At 50.8% G+C, this 19,111-nt stretch overlaps 1 protein-coding gene across 6 annotated transcripts in view; it reads right to left on the bottom strand.

Annotated features, from left to right (window-relative positions):
- Positions 1–376: 376 nt before the first annotated feature.
- Positions 377–19,111, bottom strand: part of RHPN1 (rhophilin Rho GTPase binding protein 1) — a 31,016-nt gene continuing 12,281 nt past the window's right edge. For 2 of the 6 annotated variants that reach the window (XM_055705789.1, XM_055705791.1), the window contains exons 3-15: positions 16,850–16,978; positions 13,348–13,441; positions 12,897–12,974; positions 11,753–11,877; positions 11,279–11,445; positions 10,537–10,724; positions 10,212–10,368; positions 8,004–8,123; positions 5,601–5,795; positions 5,232–5,308; positions 4,030–4,176; positions 2,589–2,747; positions 377–2,432 (exon numbers count right to left, since the gene is read on the bottom strand). In XM_055705789.1, the coding sequence (XP_055561764.1) occupies positions 2,238–2,432; positions 2,589–2,747; positions 4,030–4,176; positions 5,232–5,308; positions 5,601–5,795; positions 8,004–8,123; positions 10,212–10,368; positions 10,537–10,724; positions 11,279–11,445; positions 11,753–11,877; positions 12,897–12,974; positions 13,348–13,441; positions 16,850–16,978 (1,831 nt within the window). In that variant the 3' untranslated portion in view covers positions 377–2,237. The remainder of the gene's footprint in view (positions 2,433–2,588; positions 2,748–4,029; positions 4,177–5,231; positions 5,309–5,600; positions 5,796–8,003; positions 8,124–10,211; positions 10,369–10,536; positions 10,725–11,278; positions 11,446–11,752; positions 11,878–12,896; positions 12,975–13,347; positions 13,442–16,849; positions 16,979–19,111) is intronic. The other 4 variants (XM_005444463.3, XM_027812994.2, XM_055705793.1 and 1 more) reach the window with 3 other exon arrangements.

Here is a 19,111-nt window from a genome sequence, read left to right as displayed (position 1 = left end):
GCTGTCTGAAGCCAAGATGACTCTCTTGAATGATTTCCTTCTTTTTTCCCCACAGGATCCAGCCTGAGCCTTGCTCCTCACCTCCCACATTACTTCCGTGAAATAACTCCTGCAACAAAGCCACCAACTCCTGTTACACCACACTGGAGATGGGGACAATGGCTCACCAAGGGTTCAGTCTGGATGCTTAGGAGCTTGGTTTGCCTTGGGTCAGGCCGAACTAAAGCCAAATGATCTCCCCCAACCTCAACAGCTCCGGGTTTATGTAAAAATGACCCAAAACTGACCCATTCTGGAGCTCAACCAGGGCTTGTTTCCCACCACAGCTGGTGCACCCAGTCCATCTGTAATCTGAAACAGAGATGCTACGCTAGAGTGTTTTCACATCAGTGCTTTTTAATCCATAAAAGGTGAGTCCATGTACAAATTAAAAAAACAACAACAAAACAACAAACCAAACCACCGGTGTTAGGGAAATTATCCAACTCGCACAGAACACAACCCCTCCCTCCGCCAGTGCCAACAGAGGAGTTGGGTGACGCGGGTGGAAATGCGACACGCAGGCTCGCCGCTTGTGCAGGCTTCTAAATAAATACATCTCCAGCTCGGAGACGTCCATGTTGGCAACACGTTTAGGACCGGGGGAAGATGCTGCTGGGATGCTTTAATGGCAAGGTGGCCTTTTCTGTGAACCTACCCCCTTTCCTTAGCACTCCCGCGCCAAGCAGCTGGCAAGATTACGTAGAAAATCTGACTGCACCAGATGGCCTCGGGGTGGCAGCCAGATCTGTAATCCGGTTTGGTGATGTCTCGGTCTATGGAGAGGCCTCTCAGTCAATACTGCAGAGCTAGAAGCTCTCCTTTAGCTCTCCTTAAATAAAACTAGGGCCAAAAGCTTGGCATGTGGGCATTGAACCACCTAGAAGTACTCACAGTACAACCCTGGGGGGATGCTTTCGTGATGATATCCCGCTGCCAGTACATGTTTGCTTCTTTAAACTACTGCTACAAATTTGTCACGACTTAAAAAGTACAAAAATACAATTGCATCTCTGAAGGGTATTTTATACCTACCAAGATCATCCAAGCACTGAAGACCAGACAGCTCTTTAGCCTTCAGAAAAATAATGCACAAGGAAGAAATGGGATTGAGAAAATTTTGCCAATATATCTAAATGTGTATTTGGAGTCTCCCAGCATTTCCAGTACAATTACCAAGATGCATGTATCCATCAGCCCAGCTCGGGTATGAATGCTGACAGCATAGTGTTAGGGTATTAGCAACGTGTGCAAGATCCAATACTAGCACAAATTTAGTAGTTTAATAATCTGGAGGAGCTATCTTCCTGGAATTTTAATCTCATACCAAGAAAGAAACAAGGCTCTTAGCTATTAATCTACTCACATATTTAGGGCAATCCACCTCTACTGATTAAAAACAGCGAGACAACAAATGCACATTAGAGTCTTTCCCTTTTCTTCCAAAGAAGCAGGCTGTGCAGCTGGGCTGTATTTGCTGGGACAACCTGGGCGTTCATTAAAAAAAAAGAAAAAGCACTAAAAAATGGTCAAACCCATTCTAACTTCAACCCCTTTCACTGGGACACCCCTAATTGGTACCACGGCAGAGATGCACAGCCCGGTGCTGTCTGGGCTGGGCTGTGCTAGACCCCATGATGGGATCACCATAGGTCGTCGATGCCGATGCTATCCTCTCTCCCAAAAAAAAGGGGCATTGAAGGTAGAGCTGCTGAATGATTTGGCTCTGCCAGCAGCTCTTGGTGAGCAGTAGCAGTGGTGCCGCCTTCTACCTTGCAGAGAAAGCCTAGGAGATGCTAAAGAGGGTTACAGCTTTTGCTTTAATGGCTGGGGTTTGGTTTGGCTGCTCCTCGACCTGAGCAGAAGACACAAACCAGTCCCTGCTTTACATCGAAGCACAGCTCCCTCCAAACCCCTTAAGAGCAGAAAGACAAACAACAAACCCTTAAGAATAAATCAGTGTTTCCCCATATTGTTTAGCTGAGGATCGTTTAACGCAGGAGCTGGGAGATGGAGGAGTCCGGTGCTGTGCATCACTTGCCTCTTCGGAGAGGATCCGACCAGCGGCGTGTCCCCGGGGCAGGGGGGTCCCTGCAGCACTGACACCAGTGCAGCCTGGACAGGCCACTGGTGCTTGTGAAGGTTCACGGGCAGCGAGCCCCAGAGCTCGCGGGACACAACCTAGCCCAGAGGCCAATTCAGTACATGGCTTCATTGTCTCCCACTGCAGTGAAGGGGACACCATAGGTGCTCTTCTTGCTCCGCTTGCTCTTCTTGCTCCAGACCAGCAGTGTGCTAGCACTCTTGCTGTTCATCAGGCTCTTTCGGCTGTTCTCCTTGTTGCTCTTCAACATCCCGCTGCCCGAGGACATTGCTGCTGCCTTCTTGTCTGCCTGTATGGGAAGGGGAGCGGAGAGGGGTGTGAAGCCAGGGCAGCACCTGGGCTGCAAGTGTGATGCCCGGCTTCAGCCCTGCACCTCCAGCCTGGGAGCAAGACACTTGGGAACCTCTTCTGCAGTTTCCCACCTAAGGCTTGGGATGTGACTTACGGCTTTTGATCCCTCCGAACCCTGCAGGGTTATCACACCAATCTCCACTCCCTCCTCCCCGGTGCTCTTCAGCAACTGCACCACCTCAGCGTGCTTGGACCACCTGCAGTCCTTGCCATTCACCAAGATGATGTAGTCTCCCTCCTTCAGCCCCGCTTCCTGCAGGGGAAGAGATAAGATGCACATGTGTGAGCTCATGGATACCACTGCACAGGGTCTGCTCAGTGTCCCCCCCACTCCTTAGGTACCATTCCTTCAGAGATATGGGCCACAGGGAGGGGTGGGGTTCACCCTCCACCTACAGCACAAGACAGTTGATGCCTTCATCATCCTAAAGATTTTACATCTGCTTTGCAGTGTGCACACAAAAGTAGGATGCTTTAAAGACTAAGCATCTCTTCTGCAGCTGCTGGAGATAGCCATGCTGGACATCCAGCATGTTATGAAATCCCAGCCCCATGACTTGTTGCAGCCTTGCAAGAAGTGCATCTAGCTCTGACTCTTTAATAAAGGTTAAATGCTACAGGTCTCCAGAAAAAATAAATTAAAATATTGCCTGCTAGCCTTGATCCTAGAGAAAACAGAGCAAGATCAGCAAGGTTCTTTGTATATCCTTCGCCCATATCGATGCATCAACAAGACTCTTGACATGCTTAAAGGAAAGCACGTGCCAGCTCAGGGCTGTGGGCACAGCATCAGAGATAGGAGAAACTCAGCCAGCACACGCAGGTTTAAAACCTTGTCCACACAGGGACACCTGCATTTCTGTGGCTGTCTGGAGTCCAATCCCACCCCAGCTGAGTGCAGTGAAGCCCAGGGGACACAACTGGTCTAGATATGAACCATAAACAGTCTTGGAGAAGATTTTAGTCTCCCAAAAAGGGATTTGATTCTGCTGCTAAGGAGCATGTTGTTACAGAGATGCTGGGCTCTGGATGGTAGGGTTGATGCTGAATAGTGCTGAAGGAGAGGGATCGCTTGCAGGCATCCCACCAGGATGCTCCAGCAAGCTTCTGCTGGAAAAGAGTTGCCTCTGATACATCAGAAAGCTCACACAGTGAGTTTTCACTGAGATAACTTGTGTTTCAGACTTTCCATCTTGTTCCATCCACTCACGCCCCAAAAATGGGGGAGAAGGGAGCTGGGTGCTTGCCAAAAAGAGGCTGCTAGCGTTTAAAAACTAAGTTAACCTCCATTTTTTTTTTCTTAGCCATCTCCTAAAACAAACAAACAAAAAAAAAAGCACCTCAATTCTTTTGTGACACCCATCTGCAAAGCCCTGGGCTGAGGTCTGGCAGGGATAAGTCTCCACCTGAGGATACCAATGCAATTACCAACTGAGCATTAAGACCTAAAACCACCTGGGTACCCCTCTCAAGGCAACCCCTGACACCTCACTTCCAGCATCCCCATGGGGACAGCAAGAGCCTGGGGTACTCACGGCTGCGCAGCCCCCCGGGATGACACCAGCAATGAGGACGGGGGAGTCTCCTCGCAGTGTGAACCCAAAACCATTCTCTCCTCTCATCAGGTGGACTCGCCGCACTGGGTACCACTTGTTTTTGGCCGAGAAGACCGAAAGGGGCCCCTGGGGTAAGGCAGAAACACAGAAAGCACCTTTCTGTGCAAGAACAACTCCCTGGGGATGTGCAACCTTGCAAAACGCCTGCTGATAGGGAGGAGGCACAGCAAGAAAGCCCGTCTTGCATTTCCTTAGGGATGTGATTTTGAGCCTGCTCTGTGATTTACCCTGCCTGCACACCCAAAAATGCAATTTATGCACCATAAAGCTAGCAGTACTTAAAAGCCCATGTCAGATGTTGACTTTTATGAGATGCACCAGCAGTCTTGTGCAGGTTGGGAAGGACCTCGGGAGGTCTCTGGTCCAACTCTCTGCCCAGAGCTTAGGTCTGGACATCCTGCCGGCACTGCCCCACTCCTATAATGCAGGAGGAGGTGGTCTCGGCACAGTCAGTGAGCCGGCATCAGTTTAGACACTATAATCCTGGAGCAAACAAAACAGAAAGCTCTGGTGGGCAAGAGCTGGCTCCTTAATTCCCCACTTCAGGGGGAAAAACCCCATCACCCAAGGAGGGGCGATGGGGGTTCAGGTTTTTCCCTGCTGCCGCAGAGATACCCTATTTCTCCCTGGAGTGCTATGCAGCCCTTGGGGTGCCTGGGGGACAGGGACAGCACAGCCAGGTCTCACAGCAGCCCCAAAGCTCAGCCCTTCTCCCTGGGACCCTGTCAGCCTAAAGACGGTAGGGATAAAGATTCTTTGGGATTTTCCTGGTGCCTCCCAGCTGGCATCACCCTGCCCCCAAAAAGCTTCCTCTAAAAGGTCCCTTCGGTCCTTGCCCACCCAAAACACCTGTGCCCACTCCCTCATGCACTGGAGGAGATTTGCAACCCATTTAGGTCTTGCACTGACAGAACTGCACCCTCCCAGCCCCCCTCCTGCACAGGTCCCTGCCTGCAAGGAGACAACTCATCCTCCTTGGAAAGCCGCCTGCAAGTGCAGCGGCTGCACCAGGAGAGGGAGAGGAGGCTGTGGGGAGGAAGGAAATCAGGCAAGCAGAGCATGCAGGGGAGGAGGAGATGTCTGCTCCCTTGGGGCAACCTCCATCCCGTAGCTGTACGTACCAGCCTGTGGAAGATGTCAGTCACCTTCACCTGGGAGAAGTTGGGGGATTTTATCTCTGGTTTCTGGTGCGTTTTGGCTAGTGGTAGGGAGACAAAAGCACATGCACAGGGGTCAGGTAGTTGCAGCAGCTGCTGCATCTATATCGTGCTCCCTGATGAGGGGTGGTATGACCCACAAGAGCCAGGACCTGCTCAGGTAGCTGCCAGACATGCAAACCAGAGCCCTTACTCCCACCTGTGACACTCCACCACTCTGTGCAGGTAGCTCTGGTCCACAGCGACATGCCATGAACTCCCCGTGGAGTCTGCCTACCCCATGCAACCTGCCACAAATCCCCTTCCCAGCTGCACCCCCAAAAAACCACTTACGGTGAATGTCCGGAGCATCTCCAGTTTCAAAGAAGTCCTCTTCGTGGTCAATTTCTGAGTATTTGCTCAGTGAGCGTTTGTGGGCAAAGGAGAGGACCTCCTGGAGAATATCCATCTTCCGCAGGATCTTGCACAAGCCGTGAATCCTCATGGCTTCCTCGTGCTTCATGATGGCTTTCTTCAGATGAGCCTTGCCTGCAAGGGAGCAGAAAGATCGCAGCCCAAGTGGAGCGGAGCAGCCCTGCCGCCGTTCCCTCTCCTCTCGCTCGGCTGCCCACGGATGACAGCAGCCCCGCGGCTGTATCACCCGATGTGACTCAGGGACAGCCCAGTCACATTTGCAGCCTGCCAGGCGTTCAACACTCGCTAAATGGAGTAGGTCCCAGTTGTCAGCTCGAGCCCTCGAAGTAGGGCTGGGAAGGGACCTTGAAGGGTGACCTACTTCACTCCCCCGGCGCCAGTGGCAGAGCTGGCAGATGTTCCCAAAAAGCGCCAGCGAGGGAGCTGCCACCATGTTGCGCTGCCCCCGAAGTCCCTCCTAATGCTTAACCTCAATCTCCTCCACAAATTAACTTCTCTCCATTGCTTTGCACCCCCCGGGGGGACGCACAGAGAGGACAATTGAGCCCTGTCCTCCTAGTGACAGCCTTTTAGCTTCAGAAAGATGCAACACGTCTCCCTCTTTTCTGGGCTACGCAAAGCCTTCTCCTTGCCCCGCAGGTCCTGCTTTCCATCTTCAGCATCCTTTCTTGCTTTGCTCCTCTCAACTTGCCTTCAACGTGTTTCCACCCTCGTGAAAACGGAGCAGATGAAAAATGGCCAGAAGAGACGAAATCACGATGACCCACGGATATCAATGCGAACATCTCCTTTGCGAGAGACTGCAACCAAGATACCCGTATCCAATGCTAAACTACCGAAAAAGCTCGCTCTATATATGTACACGTCTCAGAAACACGTGTGCCTGTAGCATTTCCAATTTTAGGACACACGGTGGCAACCTAACCCAGGGAGATGATCGGGATTCGCTCCAGACTTGGGAGGACCACAGCCAGCGGCCTGAAGGCCCTCCACTTTCCCCTGTGAGAAGTTGCAATCCAGGAAAGATTTTGAGGCTGGATGGAAAACAGAGAGGAAGAGACTCCTCCACAAAAACCGTATCAAATGCATCAACTATATTTTATCAAAGCACCCACTGTCAGCAGGAAAAAAAAAAAAACAACTAGATTTTAACAACTGTCAACGACTCCTGCTATTTCCAAGAGATTACGGGGAACACAGATTGGGCATGGAAATTGTGCAAGCTTATGTCTCCTCTGTTGAAGGTGGTGGAATATATTATGTCTGATAAAAAGATGTTGTAAGACAAATAAGGAGACAAGGGAAGGGGGAAAAAACACCCTTCCAGGGGGATAATTTTATTGCTGCAAGCTTCTTCCCTTCCTGTAAGCCAAAACCACAGCTTCAGCTGGCATTTGCATGTTCATTTATCACCAGCAGACGCTGAATGGATCCCACTCCCCGAGAAGAGCAGGCAGAGCTCTGGGCTGATGCAAATTGTGAAACCAGATGACTGCAGCTGAGTGTGTCAGGGTGGTGTTACTGGTTCCGGGGCTTATTTAAGGAGTCTCCTCATGCACATCCTCCACCTCCTGTCACCAGCAGTGAAACCTGACCGAGCAGCCAGGACTTTGCTGGGGCCAGTGATACTACAAACTCATTCCTGGTGGGACCTGTCTCCTTTCACATGTGTGCAATGAGGGGAAAGAGCACCAGGAGGCAGCTCGTGGGGGAGGCAAATGGGAGACAACACCCCAAAATCAGGGCGCTGAGTCTGCTCTCACTTGGGGAGAGGCTGCCAAAACATGATTTCAGCTGAATAAGCAACGCTTTGTTTTTCCCCTGAAGCTGAAAATCCACATGGGAGGAAGTTCTCATTTCCCAAGCATTTTGATACAGCTAAAAATGCCACCCCCTGGCATCTGCTGTGTCTTCTTGTTATCAAGCCAAGTCAGGGACAAGCCCAAGCCAAAGAGCTTTCAGGATCTCTGCGTCCCTACGGATTTCTCCATGCTGCATTGGGTGATGCTACCTGGCTCAGGAAGCCTCATCGCCTGAGGTTTTACTGTCAAACTTGGCTGGACAGGTTGGTGCAAGCTGTGAGTTGGTCCTCAACACACTAATAGGGAACTGTGATGTTTTCCTGCCTTCCTAAGAGAGGCTCTTTTCAAAGAAAGCCCCCCAAAAAGGTGTCTTTGCATGGTGGAGAACCTCCCCCAGCAGCTCATCGTACATCTTCATGGAGACCATGCCTACAAGGCTAGGGTTACAATGGGGCGCTCTGCCTGCACATTGAGGTTTCATTCCAAGAACTGGGGGCTTTGCCCCCACTGATGTGCTTACCCAGCTTCCTCCTCTCCTCGGGGTCCTGCAGCAGGACACGGAGTGATGGCCCCTCTGGCATGGTGACGTGGAACTGGATAAAAGCCTTCTCCTGCTCTGGCAGTTCAGCATCAGATGCCACTGTGTAAAACAAACGGGTGGGGATGGGCTTTGAGAGACATCAGGGTGCTGCTTGGCCACCCAGACCCCCATGGCAGTGGGGACAAGGGGACCAGGAAGCCACATCCACATTCCCATGGCCCCAGTAACTTTAGCAGCAGCTTCCTCTCACCCAACCACACCCTGCAACAACCAAGACCTCACTGACGGGGAAAGGGATGAGTGATCAACATTCAAGGCTGCACCAGGCTTTGAAACTAAGTGCAGGATTTGTTCTGTGCACAAGCAGAGGTATCTGGTTCTTGCTTCCTTCCCTCTGTTGCTCCGGTCTGGAAGCAGCATTGGAAATAAAGAGCTCTGGGGTTTCCCCACCTGGAGGGTAGTGACACAGAGCCAAGTCAGACAACTAAAGCACAAGAGCAGAGCAGACTAAAGCATAATTTGGGAGATGAGCCCTCCTTGCTGTGCCTGGGACCCCCGCATGGGCAGCGAGCTTGCAGTACAATCAAGTGGGTCCTTCAACGGAGAAACCAAGATGGATACAGCTTGCACAGGTGCTCCAAGCACCATGCTGGGCTCTGTACGTGTGCTTTTTACACCTTTATTTCCAGCCAAAGTTGTTCCTAATCCCCTTTCGCTCACAGGGAGCTCAGGGTTGCTTGGTAGCCTCCTTCTCTGGGTGCAGAGTGCAGTAAGAAGCAACCCAGAGGGTTCCAGGGAGCTCTGTGGACTTGCTGGTCCAAATGGAAGATCCCAAAGCCTGGTAAGCACCCTGGCATCAGCATCCAGTGGACTGGGAACCTGGCAGCTCCAGGGCTGGCTCTCCCCATGCCAGCCCTGTCTGTGCCAGCATCCCTAAGGGATTAAACTGCAGCATAAGGAATTTATTGCCCGCTGGTTACAAGAGCAAAAGATTTGTTATTCTGAACAAGGTGGTCAGGGAGAGGCAGCGAGCAGGCATGTGGGTTCTCAACAGCATGCTCTGGACGGAGAAAAAAAAAAAAAATACCTGAACACCTAAATCAGGCATCTCTTGAAGATTTGTTTCCTTCAGCACCTAAGGTTACCAGGACAAACAGCCTCAAAACATTAGGGGAAAAGTTTGTCCTGTCCCCTGTAACCGCATTCAAACACAGCTGCATCCCCATCCTCTGCTGTTTTCTGTCTTTAAGCTGCTCCAGCCCCATGACACCCTACTCTCTCCTGTCACAGCCCCAGCAGCTCTCCTTGCTCAATCCTGCTTCTGCAACGCCCACACAGCACAAGCCTGGCAGCAAGATTTAGGGCAGGCTCCGGAGTCGGGGGAGGATGCTGGGACAGTCTGGCAGCCATCACTGTCGGTGGCACAGCACTGCTTTCAGCAGCCATTCCCCAGAAAGGCTCCCAGCCTGTCCTCAGCCACCCCGCCAAGCGACGGGTCAGCACCGCAGGACACAGCACGCATTAGCTGCCTGCCCCCAGATCCTCTGCCCGACCCGAAATTGCTTGCATGGGTGCCAGTGATGGCACAGATCGAGATCACAGGTCACATCCCACATTCACACTCCAGCTGGCTCCACAGATCCACGTCAGCCAGGCTCTGGCACAGCCACGTGTACCCTGCTGCAAGCACCCCACCACCGTGGGATTCCCAGAGCAGCCAGCCACAAGGCTGGCAATTAAGTTTGAGGGGGTTTGGGGTTTGGTTTTTTTGGGTTTTTGTTTTGTTTTTTTTTTTTAAGCCCCCAGCTGGCCTGCCTGCATTGGAGGATGCCTGGCTGAGGACATCAGCGCATGCATGGCCAGCAGGTAGCTGACCTTCTGTTTACCCTCCCAGTCTCAAAGGGGACAGCAGATGACATCCCTACAGCACCTTTTTGCTAACCTTCTTAGAAGGACTTTGCTACCACTGCGCAAACCAGAAATATGGGGGAAATATGCCCTGTGCATGAATCACTGAGTCAATAAGCAAGATCAATAGCTCAGAGTCCCCAGAACTTTAGGGTTTATATCCATCTACCCTATGGAAGCCTCCCTTCTCTTTTTTTGCAATCCCTCCCAAACACCAGGCTACCATGTGCAGCCAGCACTTATCTGAGCAAGCAGCTGCCTCTGAGGCACTACACTCACCAGGACAGTCACAAAGAGCAATGGCAGCGAAGTAGTGAGAGAGGGCTTTGAAATGCTCTGACTTGACGTGGACCATGGTGGTCCAAGAGAAAGGAACGTAATCCTTCACATGGGCTTGGGTCATCGTCTGGTGCACCAGCGAGTAGACATCTTCCACCTGTGTGGCATCAAGAGACAAACTTCTAAGCCATGGGTTGAGATGTAGGACACCCATCAGGAGACAGTGATGGCAGGCTGTCCTTTCCTGGGCATTATGGCTGACCACAGAAGGAGCCTCTCCAGTGGTAACAGCCCCACAAAGTCTTCTCCTCCCCAAGGTACTCACCCTTGCTGCCTCCTGGGCGAGCTGCAGCCGGGCAAGGAAGTCATGTTGGGCACGCAGCAAGGTCATCTTCTCAAAGACACACTCCTGGACCTGGGCGACCATCAGTCGCACCAGCATGTTCAAGGAGGCAGCACTCATATCCAGGCTGGGAGCGTTGGAGAAGTTTTCCTTCAAGTAGTTAAAGGCACCTGCACATGGGAGAAGCTCCTGGTAGCCACTGGGCTTGTAAGCACGAGGGTCAGACTTTTGGACCACCAGTGGTGCAAGAGGAAAAGAGCTGGCAACACAGCTTGCACATCAAACATCTCACCATACCTGGTGGGTACACAGGTCAGGGGTCCCTCCCTTGCTATCTGAACCATCCTTGTGCCCACAGCTTTCTTCTCCAAAGCCCTGGATGACTGCAGTGCCAGGGTCCCTTTTTTCCTCAGCTGCTCACAGGGTCTCTCCTCAGATGAGATGCTCACAGCATCTCTCCTCTCCCCAGCTAGGACACCCCTACTGCTGTGTACCAACAGAGAGCCCTCTGGGTGTCTGTTGGGTCGTCCCAGCTCCTCTTCATAACCTATAGGAGCAGCACAGTGCCAACTTGCACTTTGGGGGCCCCTTGGAGATGACCTGTATTCGTCCCTCTTTGCACAACTGCTCCCTCGCCTTCTTGCACTGGTGTGGACTATTCCCACCCCAGGGAAATGCTGCCTGCATGCCCCCGGGAAGCTGGAGAAGGGGGGAACCCACGTACCGGCCGCCTTCTGAAAGGCATCGATGGCCTGGTTGAGCCCCGGCAGGGATGCACGGTCCTGCCGCGCTCCGATCTGGGTGTGCAAGGCTCCGATGTTGAAGAGCACGCTGCCCTTCTCAAAGGCCAGTGCCCGCTGGTGGGATGGGACCCCCGTCAGGGAGTCATACCTGGGGAAGGGAAGAGTCAAGAGCTGCCCATGCCCGGTCCTCACCCACAGATGCAGGAGGATCCTGAAGGGTTTTCAGCGCTCCGCATGGGCTTGCGGCTACTGTCTCCATCATGACTCAACCCCACGGGCTAAGTGCTTTCCCCTGACTCCCTTAATTAACCCACCCAGGGCAACAGCAAACCCAACTCCTCTTGTCTACCAGCCCCAACTTCGCTGCAGAGGGAGTGAACCCACTCGTGGAGGGTTGGTCCCAACTCCCTCCCAACTCATGATGCCCCAGGTGGGACAGGGAAAGCTGCACCAACCAGTGGAAGAAGACACCCAGGCTTTTGGTGGGAGGGAAGAAACGGCTATCAAGGAAGTACAGCTGGTTGTAATACTCCATCAAGAGCTCAAGCCCAGCTTCATTGCGGCTCGGGGTGCGCATCGCCTGCAGGGATGAGAGAGGAGACACGTGGGTAGGAAGAGGGGGAAAACAGAAGGGGAAATGACAGATTTATGGAGCTGCACATGCTGGGCAACCCAGGGGAGAGAAATCCACCTGAGTTATTAGATCAATAGGATCGGATCAGTAGTAGATGAGATGCTGTGCAGCAGTGGGAGGCAGCCCCCTGGCACCAGTTCAGCCACAGAAAAGGTTGGGGAGGCACCAATTTGGTGCTGGGGCACCCAAATCCAGAGCCAGCAGCTTGGTAACCATGCTGGAGGCAATGCTCATGTAAACCAAGCTGGAATATTTATTTTATTTTATGGGGTTTTTTAAGAAAAACTCATGCAAAGTCTGATGAAAGAAATGCTAGGGAAGAAATAAGATTTTTTGCTCTTAATAAAAAAGTTCTTGAGCTTCTGACCTGGCACAGTGAGGAGGGTCAGAGCTCTCCTAATGCCTAATTTTAACCACGAGCCTTTTCCCATCTTCTGGCTTTGCAGGGCTCCTTTCCCACAGCCTGAAGAGCAGGATCAGGCCCTTCACAAGGGCTTGAGGAAGCTTCTTTCTTTCCGCTCTCCTGGATCAAAGCTTCGCAGCAAGGCAAAACATGAAGTTACTTATGAGAGCTGTTTTGTAGGAGAGGAGAAAATTCACCTTTACTGGATTGCTTTATATTTCCTCTTCTCCAAGCGCTAGCTGGAGCGAGAGCAGTTATTTAGCTTTGCTGGGGGTGAACTAATATTCATAAACCGGCAATAGATAACAACTGTTATTGCTGTTATTGTTCAGTTCTAGGTCAGCAGGGACAAGCACAGGGAAAGAGAACAATTACTGAATTGTCTGTAATATTTTGCAACCTATGAACCAAATTCCTAGTGTGGGAATCCCGCATCCTGAGACACAAGCATAAGGGTGCAGTTTGGAGACAGGATGAGGGAACCCCCAAAGCAAGACACGGCACCTCCAATGAGTGTTTCTGGACAAGCCAAAGCCAGACTTTGCAATCAAGAGACACATACCTGCCGCAGCTCCATGAACTCTTTGATTTCTTTTTCAAACAAGATGCCCTCCTCTCCATAGTGTTCGCTGATGAAATCCTGGATGCAGAAACAAGAAAAGAAAAACCTGAGCAACGGTTCAAGACAGATTTTCACGATTTAAAGGGTGATTTTAAGTGACTCTGTTCAAGCAACTTGCCAGCTCTCACCACAAGGAAAGCTGCACCAGGGAAAACCATCTCCCCGTTGCCTAGCTCTTGCTCTCCAGCATCTCCAGACCCTCATCTCTTGCTTTCCCCATGTTTTAAGTCCTGCTCCTCCCCATAAATTTATTTTTTGCAGTTCTTCCAAAACAGAAGGTGTTTTGCAGTTGCTGCGACACCCAACCATACCCACCGGCTGAAAATCTCCCACAGTGCCTGGTCCCTTCCCTCCATCAATCACACCAAGTGTGCAAATCCCCAATGCTCACCTTCAGTGGTGCCAGCAAATCCAGCTCCTTTGTCTCCTTCAGGCCCAAAGGGATCATGGGGACGCTGATGGACTCACTGGAAGAAGACAGCAACCTACTTGGTGGTTGGTTTAAAAGTCTTGGAAAGACCCTGTGTGTCAGGGACTAAAATGAAGCAGCGTTTTACCCTGGGCTTGTGCTGCTCCTATTAAAGGGTAAAACTAGAACAGGACCAAAGCACACACAGCAGAAGGATGCTCTTTCCAATGTGATGTTGGGAATGGCAGTGCAAAAGAAAAGGTGCAGAGAAAATAACCTGAAACCATCACCCTTATTCCATGGGCTTCTGTTTTTCTCTCCATAACAAATTTAGTAGTAACAAAATAAGCTCCAGCAACGAAATTACTTTAATTACCCTTGCGAACTGGGCGTGATATGTGCACAGGTCATGGATTCACCCACTTCCTATGTGCTAATCTGGGCTTTGGTGCTGACAAGGACTTCCTTGGGCTGCAGCGCTGCACCTGATATTGAAATTCTCTACCTCTATGAAAAGCAGTTATCTAATAATAGCTCCTATCGCAGAACCCGTTTGATATTGTAACAAGCTCATGATGACTCTGGGAACGCCCAGCTGGGAGTGGTTTGTTTTTCAACATTAAAACCAGGGCAGTTGTGCAGCACTGAGGAAGAAGTGCTGCAGGATGACAGCCAGGAAAGACCACCTTTTGGGGGATTTAGCAGGCAATTTAATTATCTGCTGCCAAGAAGTAAAGAAGCTGTCTGTATAAGCAGTAGAGCCTGGAGCATGCAGAAAATTACAGCCCTGCAAAGAACCCCAAAGCTGGACCCATCATCCAGCTCCTGTATACAGAGATGGGGAACACGAACCGGCCGTGGTACCTGCAGATCACATCAGCTCTGCAAACGCTTTCCCTGATACCCAGCTATCCCTCGGGGAAGTCCCCAGCCCTGGCACAGAGCCATGTGATCATGTCCTTGGACACTTGGCCTCCCAGGGGACTCGTTTAAAGAGACAAGAAAGTTTGGCAGTGAGCGAGATGGAAGGCTGATCAGGCAGGACCAAGCCTTCACCAACCCAGGTTTGCAAAACAGCCACTGCTTGTTACCCTCCAGAAACCACTGATAGCACACCACTCATTACTCCAAGCATGCAAAGAGGCAAAGAAAGTTGCAGAAACCTGGGGAGCAGGGCAGAGAGGTTGCACCCACATTTTCATCTGTTCATACTGAATAAACAGCTTCAAGAGCTATAATTGGTGCAGAAAAGCCATTACTGCTCGTTCCCTAACAAGATTTCTGCTTGAATCCAATGCCTAGAGCAAACAAAGGGGCTTTTGTGTGGCCTGGGCAGGGTTTTGGGGTTTCTGCTGCTGCTGTTTTCTTTTTTAAACCAGGGCAAACAAGTGGCAGGTTGGAAAAGCCGAGCCACCCTGACAGGGAAAAACTTGGGGAGGATGCACACAACACAGGAAATGTTGCACGCATCCCTACTTCTAGCACAGAAGGGCCAACACCCAGGATTACATTCAGAGACTGTAACAGGCCCTTTGAGTGCAGCAAACACCCAAGGGTGGTGGAGATATGGGCTCCCTTAGCCTTCTCCCCATAGGGGATGCCACAAACCTATACCCACATCATCTTGCTCTGACATTTAATATTGAAGCAACCCACAGGATGGAGTCACTGATGCTCTCCTGGTCTTCGCATGTCTGTGCACCCCCAACAGCACAGCAATCCTCCCTCAAGGAGAACCATGTGCTAGGAAAAGCATGTGGATGGACATAGAACCACAGAATCTAGTCTGACCCCCCCGCCATAGGCAGGGACATCTCCCACCAGACCAGGTTGCTCAGAGCCTGGTCCAGCCTGGCCTTGAATGTTTTCAGGGATTGGGCTTCTACAACTTCTCTGGGCAACCTGGCCCAGTGTCTCACAGCCCTCATTGTAACAGAATTCTTCCTCACATCCAGTCTGGATCTACCATCTTTTACTTGAAAACCATCACCCCTTGTTCTATCACTACAGGCCCTGCTGAAGAGTCTGTCCCCATCTTTCTTATAAGCCCCTTTAAGTATTGAAAGGCTGCAAGAAGGTATCCCCTGAGCCTTCTCTTCTCCAGCCTGAACAATCCCCAACTCTTTCAGCATTTCTTCACAGGAGAGGTGCTCCAGCCCTTCCGTGGCCTCCTCTGGCCCCACTCCAACAGGTCACTGTCTGTCTTCGTGTTGAGGACCCCAAAGTTCAAGGACGGGACATGCTCCAATGCAGTGCTCCACGGGGGAACACTCCCAGAGTGAAGCAGAAGGGCAGAATCTCCTCCCTCACCCTGCTGGCCACGCTGCTCAGGATGCAGCCCAGGACACAACTGGCTTTCTGGGCTGTAAGCTCACATTGCCAGCTCGTGTCCAGCTTCTCCACCAGTACCCTCAAGTCCTTCTCCACAGGGTTGCTCTCGATCCCTTCATCCCCCAGCCTGTATTGATACCAGGGGTTGCCCTGACCCAAGCACAGGGCTTTGCACTTGGCCTTGCTGAATCTCATGAGGTTCACATGGGCCCACTTCTCCAGCTTTTCAGGTCCCTCTGGATAGCATCCCATCCCTCAGGCATGGCAACCGCACCACTCTGCTTGGTGTCATCCACCCATCCATCTCAGGAAGGCAAGGAGAGGCATTGGCTCCCACGTTGCTGCAGCATCCCCGGTATGTTCTGCCTCAGGGATTTCTGCTTTTCTCACCCAGCAAAATGGCATGGCTGAGCCAGTCTGGCATACTGGTTTGCTGCTGGTGAGCGTGCTAGGATTATTGCACCAGTGAGTCAAGATCAAGGTGACTGGGTAAGCATTTCAAAGCAACACAGCATTTCAATTAACAAAAGGTCTAACCTCAGAAAGAGAGAAAAATAACCCAATACCCTCAATGTGAAAAGAATTCGGGGAGTAGCCTGCTCTGAGAACAGCCAGAGCAGAAGGTTGGGCACCTAAGAAGCCACACTTTCAATTTCTTCCACGAAATACCTTATTTTACCTCCTGGAAAAAACTCATGCTCCGGTGGGATGCTCAGGAAAGGGGGGTGATGCAAGTGAAGATGATTCCTGCTATTCCTCCTGCTTTGGGACACCAGTGTCCAGAGGGTGTACCCATTCATTCCCAAATATCTAAGTATCTGCTAGGAAAAGCTGTTGAGTTAGCTCTCCTTGCAGCTCTATAAATGAAACACTGATGTTCCCAGAATGAAAAACTTTTTCCAGCAAGCCTAGCCCATGCCCAAGTCCTCTCCTATTCTCCAGCCACCACCTTGTGGTCCCTGCCAGAGGCCAAACCCTCTGCAGAGCAGGAAGGCAAAACAACGGGTGCAAGTTGAAAGGCTGCCTTGCTCTCAGAAAGAGCAAAAAAGTAGTAATAACAACAACAACAGTACTAATAATCAAATCCCAACCAAGCAAGCTGCTCTTCCAACACCACAAGCAGCTGCCCGCCTGGCTTGGCTGCCTGGTGTACCTGTCATTCTGGTACACATCCATGCTGCTGTTCAGCTCCTCCAGCTCCTCCTTCAGCAGCTGCAGGTTGGAGTTCACGTAGCTCAGCTCCAGGGCAACAGTCTCTTTGACCTTGTGGTTACTGGTGGCCCTGCAAGACAACACCATGGGGATCAAACCTCTCCCATTTCATCAATGCCTTTATTTATCACCATTTGATTGCACCAATAGAGATTAAGTTATCCAGCAGCGCAATACCGCGTGCATCTATCCAAATCTTCCCACAGAACCATGCTTCTTGCTCTGCACTTGATCATAGAATGGTTTGGGTTGGAAAGGAGCTTTGAAGGTCATCTAGTCCAAACCTTCTGCCATGGGCAGGGACATCTCCCACTAGACCAGGTTGCTCAGAGCCCCACCCAACCTGACCTTGAACATTTCCAGGGATGGGGCACCTACCACCTCTCTGGGCAACCAGGTCCAGTGTCTCACAGCCCTCATTGTAACAGATTTCTCCCTTATATCTAGTCTGAATCTACCCTCTTTTAGTTTAAAGCCATTAGCCCTTGTCCTACCACTAAAGGCCCTGCTAAAAGGCCTGTCCCTGTCTTTCTTGTAAGTGCCCTTTAGGTACTGGAAGGCTGCAAGGTCTCTCTGGAGCCTTCTCTTCTCCAGCCTGAACCACCCCATCTCTCTCAGACTTTTAGGATCGGGGAATTCAGAGCATCCAGATCACTGTGCCGTGGAGGTCAAGGCCAGGCAAACTCATTACAGTGCTGCACCCTGCTCAGATGAGCCTGTTATTTCTGCCCCAGAGCAGCCTTCCCCTTGCCCATCCATGCACCCACCCTCCAGCGCAGCTTCAGATTTGGCTATGAGCACTCAAGGCCCTCACCCACATCAAATAAAAGTGGTTTATAGTTGGGTCTGAGGAACAAAAAAAAAAACACAACTTATTTTGGGTGCAAACAACCCCTCTGCAAGAGAGGTTTCTGGTGCTCACCCATTGGTAGAGCTGGACCCTTCCCTGCTCATGCATGTCAGGAGATGTAAACATCAAGGATTGATTTCAGCTGCCTGCTGGAGCAAGACAAGCTCCCAGGCTGATTATACCCCTCTTATCTGCTCTGAAGGAAAGTAGGGAGAGATAACCCAGAGCTGAAAGGGGCTTTGGCTGCTCATGCTAAATCACATCAGGCTCCAGGAAAAACACCACATGCACAAGGTCTGCTTGGCCAGGGCACCACTTTCCCCCAGCTTTTGCAGAGGATGTTGCCTTGGACTTTTTTTTTTGTGGATAGCATCCCATCAGGGCTTTGCCCTGACCTGGCTCAGGGTAGTAGAAGGAGCTATGCTGTTTTCTTTTTAAGATGCTGGTCCTTCAGCATCAACTCTCCTGAGTTCCCTTTGCTGGGATTTCCCAAGACCAATGCTTTTTTTTATTTATTTATTCTAAACAACAAAAGCAAAACCACAGCAGGTCCCAAGATCTCTGCGGCTGCTTCCAATTAAACATCCTTCAGCACTTTTGCAATTCTGCATAAGGTATCAGCACAGTAATCATCTTTCCACATAAACCAATGTTTAGTTGCTATTCTAGTCCTCCACACATCACAACACCTCCAAGACATGGGTGCATCACTACTGTTGCTACAATTTTCCTTCAACATGAACTAAAGAATTTCCCTGTCTTGCCCCTAGCTGGCAACAGTAATTTTTTAATTTCTTATATTACCGAAAGCTGATTTGTGCTGATTTGCAACCCAGCAACACCAAGGCAACACTTGCACATACACACGATATGTTTCTGACCAGTGTTTTCACCCCTGCTCTGCAGTAGAAAGGACATAGCACTTAGTCAAGCCCAGTTTTGCTCTGCAGGATTTTGCATGCACATGCAAGTGTTTCCAGGACTTGCCACCAGGTTAAGGCTGTAAAGCCCAAAGTCACATTGGGGCACTCAGTTTGCACTGTACAAGAGCCACACGCAGCAATTAAGAGCACAGTACCTCTCAGAGAGGTAATTTAGGGAATCACTCAATTGTTTCTGTGAGCAAACCTGCAGCGAGGCTTTCACGGCCCCTGCCCGGAGCAAGAGCTGAGCCTATGTGTCTCCATCAGCCTCCTCGGTGAAGTTATCAGCTGTTTGCTTAGTTAACACCAAAGAGATTTCTGATCTATTTTTTTGCTTTCTTTTAAAGAAACTGGTTAGTTGGCAACACCTTTATCTCCCAGATTGCTTTGCTCAGCACCAGTATTTGAACAAGAAAGGAAAAGGTTTCCG

This window comes from Falco cherrug, chromosome 3 (genome assembly GCF_023634085.1).
Source record: "Falco cherrug isolate bFalChe1 chromosome 3, bFalChe1.pri, whole genome shotgun sequence".
In the NCBI taxonomy this organism is placed as follows: domain Eukaryota; kingdom Metazoa; phylum Chordata; class Aves; order Falconiformes; family Falconidae; genus Falco; species Falco cherrug.
Note: the sequence above shows the minus strand (reverse complement) of the source record. Positions and strands in the feature narration are given on the sequence as shown.